The sequence below is a fragment of the Hakea prostrata genome, chromosome 10 (genome assembly GCF_041222555.1).
Source record: "Hakea prostrata isolate BN-2017 chromosome 10, UWA_Hpros_2, whole genome shotgun sequence".
NCBI lineage: Eukaryota > Viridiplantae > Streptophyta > Magnoliopsida > Proteales > Proteaceae > Hakea > Hakea prostrata.
Window position 1 is genome coordinate 48,265,535 of NC_142609.1, and position 10,956 is coordinate 48,276,490.

General features: G+C 38.8%; 2 protein-coding genes across 3 annotated transcripts in view; both read left to right on the plus strand.

Moving 5' to 3' along the window:
• Positions 1–1,760, plus strand: part of LOC149003608 (elongation factor) — a 28,038-nt gene extending 26,278 nt beyond the window's left edge. For both annotated transcript variants that reach the window (XM_089138332.1, XM_089138333.1), the window contains one exon: positions 585–1,760. In XM_089138332.1, coding sequence (XP_088994458.1) covers positions 585–902 — 318 coding nt within the window. In that variant the 3' untranslated portion in view covers positions 903–1,760. The remainder of the gene's footprint in view (positions 1–584) is intronic.
• A 2,037-nt stretch (positions 1,761–3,797) lies between these two features.
• LOC149003610 (Leucine-rich repeat receptor-like protein kinase family protein) lies at positions 3,798–7,896 on the plus strand. Its single transcript, XM_089138411.1, has 2 exons — positions 3,798–6,701; positions 7,231–7,896. Exons 1-2 carry the CDS (start codon positions 4,421–4,423, stop codon positions 7,620–7,622), a joined length of 2,673 nt encoding a protein of 890 aa, XP_088994537.1. The 5' UTR covers positions 3,798–4,420; the 3' UTR covers positions 7,623–7,896.
• Positions 7,897–10,956: the final 3,060 nt, after the last annotated feature.

Sequence of the window (10,956 nt, forward strand, 5' to 3'; positions counted from 1 at the left end):
TGGATTCTCTCCTGGTTATTAACTCATTACTAACTCTTCTGTCTATCATGAAGGACCTTCAGATGTTTCTGTCACCATGTGAATAAAAAGGGCAATCCCAGTGCTAAAGGCTTTCCAGACAAACAGATCTAAGGGGCCAATTTCCTACATAGATTTACCCCAGCAATTATTGTTGGGACCTGGGAGGGTGTTTTGATTTTCTGTCACCATTTGAGTCGCACACTTCAAAGAATTTCAGAACCTGGTCACAAAATTTCTACTTCTGACATGTACTGTCTCAACTCAGACAGGCCTTGTAGGGATTGCTAAACACACAGTATGTAAATGTTTAGTATGTAAAACTATGCGCTTCTTTTGAGGCTACTGAGAGAACAAAATAAGCTGTTGGGGTATGCTTGGACCTCCCATTGTTCTCCAGATCCTTAATCTTGTGCTATTCTAGATATCAACTCTAGAGCTACTGAAATACTTGTAAAGCATATTTCTTAGTTTCTTGATCAAATTAGGAAGTTTCTGAACGACTTTTTGTTTTATTTTATTCTGGTTCTTGATAATTATGATATTGGGTTTTCTTTTTCCTTCAGATTGTGGATGATGTTCTGATACATAATCAGACAATTCAGGAAGAGTTGCATACTTTTGAAAGTTTCAAGTGTCAGCCCTTAGAGAAGCCTCACGAACTAGTGCAAGAGCAAGAGAAAGAAAACAAGATTTCTCCAGTTCATGTGCCAGAATCTGACTCTACTCAAAAGACTCTAGCTACCGAGGAACAGTCTACTCTGAAGTCTTGCTTAGTTTCCGACTTTCAGGTCCCGAAAAACAAGAGAAAGCGAGGGGAGCGGAAAGCTGGGTCCGGTGGTTGGAGCCAGATATCATCAGGGGAGCCTGATCATTGTGCTTGAAGCCTTTCTTGGCATTGTTCTCTTAGGTTTGAAAACTCAAGATATTGACGAAAAAAATGGTCCAGTTTTTCTTTTAAGAGGTACAAGAAACATTGATGGTGTTGTAATTTCTCCCTCCTTTCACATTCTTTTTGGCTGGGTTTGTGTCCTGAGAATCCAAAACTCAGAATTTGCTCTGTGGTGCAAAAATCATTGATATACTTGGAATATCAACTCCAGAATTCTGGAAAACTTGCTGATAGAATGAAATAGATTATGCATTAGCCTACAATTCTAATGCAGGCAAAATAATTTATGCAGGCTAATGCACTATCTATTCCTACTCTATTATCAGTTTCCTTGAATTGTTGGGGTTGGAATTTGGGTTCTTAAAACAAATTCGTGACCTCAGTTTGAGCTATTCGAATTCCCATAAACTGGAACCCTAACATTCTTCGAACTTCACATTTTGAGGGTGGAGTTGATTTAAGGATAGTGGGTATGATAACACAGGTAACTTTCTTGATTTGTGATTGGTACTGTAGATTCATGTATATTAAATATTTCATGTTAGCCGGATTCTGTAATTTCATGTGAAACAGGAAAAGGTCGTTCCTAGTTGATGGGTTTTGGTAAGAACTCAGAATCCAAAGATTTGTTGCCTGGATAGACACTTACTGGCTGAAGCAATCAAATATCCAAAAAAATTAGGGCTTATCCAAGCCATTGTGTTCCGTGGGTTTTAAGGGCTGGTGAATCATAAGGTGCTACAAAAATTTGAGAAGGTTTTACAGAGCAGTGGAAGGAGTTAAGAAAAACATCTGTAGCAATTTTTTGACCTAATTAAAATGGCATGTGACATAGCATTAGGAATCTAAATTTCTTCCTTTCAAATCTCAATTATGCTAGAGCAGGGGTGTTAAATGGGAGCTCGGATCCTCAGTCCACATGAAGAGATTTTTTGGTTCCATTGGGATGTTACATACTGAAACTGGTGACCTGTGAAGTATGAAGTGAAAATGGAAAGGCATATAAGCAAACAAAATTAGAAGAATATATATGTGGTCCACTTCCATAAATTCCTCCCATCCTTCTCCACAAAATGCTGAAAGGGGTAAGAGAGTATGGAAGGAAGGTGAGGGTGATGTGTTATGATTGTGATTGTTTCTTTCTCCTTGGCAATAAGTAGATTTTGCTATTAACACCAAATCACTCTCCCACCAGTCCCACCACTACTCTTTGTCATCCATATCTCTTCTCATGCCTGCTTTGGTCATCATCAGAACAAACAGGACAGCCCCACCCTTGAATTTTCATGTATGGGAACTTGGATTTCCATTCTCTGGAGACAAAATCACTAACACCCATGTCCTTGTGAGTCTGTGACCTTCAATTTTATTTTTCTTCCAAGCCTTGATTTTGAAGTTGACTTTCAATTATTGACAATTTGCTTTTCCCAACCTACCAATATTGGATCCACTTGGAAACATCATTTATTGCTTTCATCTCAGTTACAGTAATTGAAAAAAAAAACTTTTTATCTAATAATACAGATAGATAATGTCATGTTTAGGATTCAACTGCAACAGTCATTGAACAGGGCAATGAGCTATCCTCATAGAAGTTTTATGAAGTAAGCAAAGTTATTTTATTTCATCATGCTTTGGTGAGCATTTCTTGGAGAGAGATCACTGAGACCATCATTTTTACTCAGTTTTTATACAGAAACCCAAATCAATGTTGAGATTTCTGTATGAAACTATGACCCATTACAGCAGAGGGTCTCTATTCTCTCTCTTGGGTTACAAGTAAAGTTAGATCAAGTGTTATTATAGTTGCTTATAAACTTGAATAAAGATGATCATTCCTGCTTTCTTTTACTCGAATTCTCCACACTGTGATTCATTAGTCTCAATAAAGAAAATTAAAAAGAAAAAGAGAATCCTAGAAAAACAGACAAGATAACTGAGACGACCTAAAAAGCGATTTCCCTTGTACCTCCATTCCATTTTTGTCTGCAATGATAATAATGAATCGGTGAGTGAGTCTCTCACAACACACATTTAAAGGTTTGAGATTCCTCAAAAGTCATATGGCAAAGGCCATTTTCCACCTTTTCAACCTGTTTCAGTGATCTCTCTACTGTTTTTGCTACATACGAATCATTTTGTAGAAATTTTTAAATATCAAAAAAGGGGAATTTTCTCTTCTTTTCTCCCGAGATGGAATTCCCACTTTCATAGTGTATTTTGGTAACTCAAATAGAGTTTCCCACAATCTACATAATATCTGAGTGTGAGTCATTGGTAGATCTCCTCATAGAGTGGAGAGTGGTGAGTGGTGGGGCTTTTATATAGAAACAGTAAATCTAAAAAAGGTCTTGGATTTGAAGGAGTGGATCTTGTATTTGCAGAGTGGATAAAATGAATCAAAAGAGGGGGAGCACAAATCTACTATGACAGGCGGAGGATTTGGACTTGGTACAAATCCCTCTGTCCTGGATCTTGGATCACCTCTCTGTCAATAAAAAATAATCTGCTCTTTTGATGCTTGATGCTTTTCTACATTTCTGATTAATTTTATCAATATTTCAGAAGAGGGTTTACTCCCTGCTATGCACTGAAAAGGCATTAAAGAATCACATTGTTTTCTTCTTACAAGAGATGGAAGATCTAGGCTTCCATCCTTCTCATCTTTCCCTCCCTTTTCATTCCTTGGTGAGTTGGTGGGTAGGTTTTCAGTCCTCTGTAATTAGTTTGATGAGAATTAAAAAGAAAAAAAATTATTGACTTGTGTTGCGGCCCTTGCCCTTGCCCTACCTATGAAGATTGAAGGGTTCAAGGCCCTAGAGATCACCAAGTCAACTGTAGACTTGGGTGTCTGTAGCAAGGAAATTAGTCCAATGGTCTGACCCACGTAAAGCAGTTTGGTTTTTCTGTAACTTTTAGCCGTTTTGATTCTTTTTCTTCACTTCCTTCCAGGACTGGCCAGAAGGGTCAGCGAAGAAGACGAATTGTACAGAGAACCCAAAATCTAGTTTTACGTGCAAAGCCTCAAACCTATGTCGAAAGGAACCTTACCCAGATCACTGTTCAGCACTTCAGCCCCATCCAGACCAACCATGACCCACCTCCACCTTCTCTCACCTTCTCTCATTTATTTCTATCGTACGATTCCCTCGTTAATATGCTAATGCTCATTCCCCGAGGAACCGTGATCTCTCATCTGCATTTTGTCAAAATTCTTCACGCACATCCAATCCCCAGAAAGAATTTTGTTTTGAAGCGAATGTTTATTCATTCCATGTTTACAAAACTCAGTTTTTTAATCTTACAATCTTGGGTTCCTTTGTTGCAGACTGCCATGGCCAATTTCTTAAACACCCATCTGTTGTTTGACTAGTTAAGCAGTTCTGTGTTCATCCTAAGCTCTGAGACTGAGACCCATTTCACTATTTCACTCTCTGAGCTGACCCCTGAGCTCAAAGCTTCTTCATCAGTCATTCTCTCCTAAAGACCCATAGCTTTCTCACTTACACCATGGCTTCTGCCTTCACATTTCCCTTCTTTCTCTTTCTCTTGTGTCAAGTTTTCATTCTCATTTGGGCTTCAGATGATGCTGAGATTCTTCTTTCTTTCAAGAACTCCATTGAAGACCCAATGAACTCTTTATCAAGTTGGTCCAACACTTCTCATACTCCTCTCTGCAACTGGACTGGAGTCAGCTGCTCCCCCAATCCATTTTTCTCAGTCACCTCTCTCAATCTCCAAGGACTTAACCTTTCGGGAGAAATCTCCACTTCAATCTGTGAACTACCTAATCTCTCTTATCTTAACCTTGCAAACAACTTCTTCAACCAAGCCTTCCCACTTCATCTTTCCCAATGCGGTGCTTTGCAGACATTGAACTTCAGCAACAATCTCATATGGGGAACCATCCCAGATCAGATTTCTCAGCTTATGTCGTTGACGGTGCTGGATTTGAGCAGAAATCGTGTGGAAGGGAAGATCCCTTATGGGTTAGCATCTCTAAAGGTTCTACAAGTTCTCAACTTGGGGGGCAACTTACTTTCAGGTACTGTCACGCCCTTTATTTTTGAAAGCTTGACTGAGCTGGTGGAACTTGATTTGTCTCAAAATTCGTTACTGTTAAGTGAGATACCTGCAGAGATTGGGAATCTCGATAAACTTCAGCAACTTTTCCTTCAGTCCTCTGGTTTCCATGGCGAGATTCCTGATTCATTTGTAGGTTTACATCGGTTGGAGGTTTTAGATCTTTCACAGAACAATTTAACAGGTGGGTTTCCTCTGGGTCTCGGTTTCGGTCTTGAGAATCTGATCTCTTTTGATGTCTCACAGAACAGACTTTCTGGTTCATTTCCTACTGGCATCTGCCGTGGAAAAGGGCTGATAAACTTCAGTGTTCATTCAAATCTCTTAACTGGTTCTATACCTGATTTGTTCGATGACTGCTTGAATCTTGAGAGGTTTCAAGTGCAGGACAATGGATTTGTGGGTGAATTTCCTGATGCATTATGGTCATTGCCAAAGATGAAGCTTATCAGAGCTGAAAACAATAGGTTTTCTGGAGAAATACCTGAATCAATATCAATGGCTACCCAACTGGAACAAGTTCAGATAGATAACAACAGCTTCATTACTAGAATTCCCTGGGGCCTTGGCAGGGTTAGGAGTCTCTATAGGTTCTCTGCATCTCTTAATGGCTTGTATGGTGACATTCCAGATAATTTCTGTGATTCACCAATCATGAGTATAATCAATCTCTCTCACAATTCACTGATGGGTAGAATTCCAGAGCTTACAAAATGTAGGAAACTAGTTTCATTGTCTTTGGCAGGTAACAGTCTTATTGGAGGCATACCTATTTCTCTTGCTCGGTTACCAGTACTGACCTATCTTGATCTTTCTGATAATAACCTCACTGGCCCAATCCCAGAAGAGCTACAGAACCTGAAGCTTGCACTGTTCAATGTCTCTTACAATCGGCTATCGGGTAGGGTTCCATTGTCTCTAATCTCAGGATTTCCGGCTTCATTCTTGCAAGGAAATCCAGACCTCTGTGGACCAGGATTACCAAATTCTTGCTTGGAAGAAAGACCCAAATCCATTGGGCCAACCAAAGTGACCTGTGTACTGATATCAATTGCTTTCGCTGCTGGTCTCATGGTTGTTGCTGCTGGGTTTTTTTTGATGTACCGATCTTACAAATTGAAATCTCACCGTGGAACATGGTGCTCAGTGTTTTATTATCCTCTAAGAGTCACTGAAAATGATTTGATTATGGGAATGGATGAGAGAAGTGCCATTGGTGGGGGAGGTGCTTTTGGAAGAGTCTACATTCTCAGGCTACCAGGTGGTGAATTCGTTGCTGTAAAGAGGCTAATGAATTTCAAGAGTCAAACTTGGAAAGCTTTGAAGGCTGAGGTCAAGACGTTAGCTAAAATCAGGCACAAGAACATCATTAAACTTATGGGATTTTGCTATTCTGAAGATTCCATACTTCTAATTTACGAGTTTGCACATAGGGGGAGTTTGGGGGATCTGATTTGCGGGTCAGATTTCCAGTTAGAGTGGAGTACTAGGTTGAAGATTGCCATTGGAGCTGCTCAAGGATTGGCTTATCTTCACAAGGAGTACATTCCACACTTACTGCACAGGAACGTCAAATCAACAAACATCCTCCTTGATGCAGATTTTGAACCAAAGATCACAGATTTTGCACTTGACCGGATTGTTGGAGAATCTGTATATTTGTCATCCATGGCTTCTGAATCAGGGTCCTATTGTTACATGGCACCAGGTACGGAAAAACTGCAAAACTATTTCATAATTACTTGATTAATATTATGCTTCAGTTTCCACCTGTTTTAATTTACGTGTCATTCTCTTTGTTGAATAGATCATATTCCTTGAGGAATTGTAAGTCTATACTGCATTTGCATGCAAATTCTTGTAAGATACTAGATGAGCTATAACTGCTACAGGGATCAATTTTGTTCTGGCATTCTGTATCAATTTAGCTACTGAGATCAGTTTTTTTGGTGAGATTCTTCTTTAGTTCTAATTCTTGTCTGAAGATGAAATTTGAGGTTTTAAACAGTAGTCTCGTGACAACAATCTACACATGGAACATGGGAAAAGTATAGGGATCTAGTAATGTTTCTTCTTTGTGCATTCATTTATAGGGATCTAATAATGTTTCTTCTTTGTGCATTCATTTTATTGTAAACTTGTAATGCTATGCTTCAGATTTAAGTCAGTCAGACTGATACTCTCATAACACAACTGCACAAATGTATTGACGTACAGTCTCTGTTATTTGGTTACAGAGCATGGATACAGCAAGAAAGCGACCGAACAAATGGATGTTTACAGCTTCGGTGTTGTGTTATTAGAGCTCATTACCGGTAGACAAGCTGAGCAGCCAGAGTATGGGGACGCCATCGATATTGTGAAATGGGTTCGACGGAAAATTAATGTGGCCAATGGAGCCTTCCAGGTCTTGGACCGCAGGGTCTCCAGCACATCACAGCATGAGATGTTGAGTGCTTTAGAAGTTGCACTCCGCTGCACTTCTGTAATGCCTGAAAAACGACCAACAATGTTTGAAGTTGTTAGATCACTTCAGTCCCTTGACTCCAAAGCCCGATTCCATTCTGTATTTCCTGCTAGTGTTGAGTTATGCTCCACCAATGAACATTCAGAATCAAGCACAGCTTAAATGGAACGATTTCCTATTCACATTTTTGGTTTTTGAGTTTGTAAATTCATCTCTGTTTCATGTGTTTTTACTTGATCTGTTTAAGAATTGGCTGCTGTAATCAGTTCCAGAAGCTCTCTGGGATTTGATAAATGATGATGCATTTTGTTGATATTGCTTCTGAATGCATATAAGAGTTGGTGTCAGTTATCAGTTGTGTTAAGTACTTTGCTAAAAATTGCTAAGCTAAGGAGAGAGGTAAGAAGGCCAAAGCATAAAATTTCAAAGAGGAAACATCCCCCCTAGTGACTGCAATTTTTGCCTGCCCTTTGCTGTTAAGGATGTAGTACCTAACCAAGTGCTGCATTGGGCATAGTTTGCTCACTGTTTGAGGCCAAGTCAGGAGCTTTCTCTCACTAAGAACCGCACTACTGTTTGATTTCAGTTGTGTGTGGAAAGTGGGGAGAGTTCCATCTGGAGGCTATTAAACTACACATGCTGCAAAGAGGATATTTGTGGTTGAAATGAGCCTCCAATTGTGTTCTCTCATCCAAAATGAGTTTGTTTTTGGAGAAGGGCTTCAAATTTCCAATGCTGAAAGTTTCTATGCTTGCAATAGATGTCCCTTCAATCTGAAGTATTACAGTTTCTGGAGTTTATCATACTTCCAATAACTTGCCCTCTGCAATATTTCACCTGATCTTCAGTTTGTATTGCACCCTTGTGTAGTATTATCCTTTTGTACCCTACTGAATCCTTTTCCAGAGCTAAATGTAAATCTTCTGCTTGCCTTAAAGCATAGTTAGGTTAGCATTTACAAGCTAACATAGAAACAGAAGAAACCCAATCACTTAATGAGATCCAAAATCTCCAGGACCCAGATTCTGCACACATTGTTTAAGATTTAATACATTTTGGTGAAACATAGGGAGACTGAGAAGCCTTATCAGAGAGGAAGACTAGATTTCTCTACTATTTGACAATGTTCATCCATACACATGCAGCACTGATGCTTAGGACTCCAAAATGGTATGTGTATTGGCATTGCAAGTTAGCCTGCTTTCTGGCATTATGCTTGGTTTCTCTTTTGTTCTATGAAATGATAAGTTGCTCTCAATCCAAATGTCTAATTCAAATGCTGATCAAATTGAACTACATATTGCCATCAGCTTATTATGACTCCTGAATTTTTTTCTTGATTGGCTCCAGCCAATTCGGTCTTAATTCGTTGTCTTAAAACCCCATGTGTCAAGTTCAGATTAGGAATAAAAGTTAACAGTGACATGTCTTTATCTTAATTTGATTAAAAGGCAATGTTTATGTTTCTGAGTTTCCTTGCGCATAAGTATCTTTACATTCAATTTATTATCATTTAATGATATTGATTGATTTTGTGGTGTATTGGTGTTGGATTGATCATAATGGGGTGATGAAAAGATAGACTTTTAGAAAAATCAGGGATAAACTTATCAGATATAGGATCCATTCTAATTGATTTAGTTTTGAAAGTGATCAATACAGTATCTGCTTTCTTGCAATGTGGTATAACTGTGTTGATAACCTTACAGGTTGAGACGAGTAAAGCGAAACAAGTCTCTCTCTCCTTAAATTGCCATCTTAAAATTGATCTATACCTGATCTAATATCTTGCATTATGGTTTAAGTAATGTTGATAATCTTAGTAGGTTGGAATCAGTAAAACCAAACAACTTTCTCAACCAACCCCCTCAAACATCTTTTCCTTTTCAGTGAAATACAACAAATTCATTGATATTTTTTTTGGGGCTCCCCATGTTTCCCTGTATTTTCCTTATTTGGTGCTATTTTATTGTTTTTAAACTTTGAAAGGAGAAAGAACATCATGACTAATTTTATGAAGAAAAGATCTCATTTTATGAAGTCTAATGGGTTGATCTAGGGTCAACATAGGATTCCTAACTTCCCAGAACAGAAGAGGAAGAGTTAATTGAGGAAGGAGGAAAGACTAATAATTGAAAGAAGTGTAAATGTTGAAATGTACCAGAAAAACTCAGCTGAAATGGAGGATTGCATCAGCAGAGTACAGAGGAAGAAGAAGACTGTAAAGCCATTCATGGCATCAACAAGGCAACTAGTCAACGATTGTGCAAGAAGAAATGGGCATTCATTTATCTTCCTGGGAAATTTTGATCCTAAGAATATGATGTTAGCATTTCTTTTTTCTTATAGAAGATAATGACTCTGGATTGGAGATCCTCTCCACCCTACTTACCCTTCCACCCATACAGCCACAATTACTGTGGAAATCAGACTCATAGGATTTGCCTGCATCAGGTAGAGTGTAGGTTTCACAAATATGAGTTTGGTTGTATGGATGGAGGGGTAGGCTGGGTGGAGAGGATCTCCAGTAGGATTGTTCTCTCAGACAGTTTTGAACCACACAAAAGGAGGTGAGACCCCCCCTATAAACATTAGAAAATATTAGAGATAAAAATCTCAGTGGGCCCACCACCCCCTATTGTGTGGTTTAAAACTGTCAAGAGAGCACATTGTTCTCTCCTAATGGGAGCTGATCGGGACTCAAAAAAAATGATATTGGCATTTCCAGTTGACTTTGAGAGTTAATGGGGTTGGATTTAAGCATAAATTACTTGAAAGCGTATGCAAAAGCAAGTTCAAATCCTCTATCCCCAATCGTGTTTTCTTTACATTTCTTCACCATATGTTTAGGAAGGGATCCACTTCAATCCACTTATGGTCCATTTTATGGAGTTAGAATCCTCTACCTTGACGGCTAGAAAATTGTGTTCCCTTCACAGCTGTATCACCACATATTTAGGAGCAAATACTCTTGAGATCTAATTTAGTAATGCTCAATTGTGGGTCTCCTTCCAATTATGTAGTGAAGGGGTGTGAGGGAACCACAATCCTCTATCGATTAGGGTAGAGGATTTGGAGTCCATTTATTAGTATTCAAAGGGATTCCCTCCTACCCGGCTTGTGCCTCTCCTTACACTCCTCCATCACATGATTAGGATTGGATCCACCTCTATTTGCTGATGATCAATTTTATTGAATTGTGGTTCTCTATCTCAACAAGTAGAGAATTGTGTTCTCTCTTTTTTTTTTTTTTTTTGGTAAACCAACATTCATTTCAAAGAACCGGGAAATTTCAAAGAACAGGGAAATGACAAGGTTTTAGAATTACAAAGATCCAACAACCAAGTAGTGGAATTTGGCCAGTTAATCCTCACTGTTAAGGTGCCTTCCTAGTTAGAGAATGAGCAACAATGTTGCATCCCCACATCCTCATCATGAAATGTTTATAAGTGAATCCACTTTTGATATAATTTATTAATACTCAGATGTGAATTCC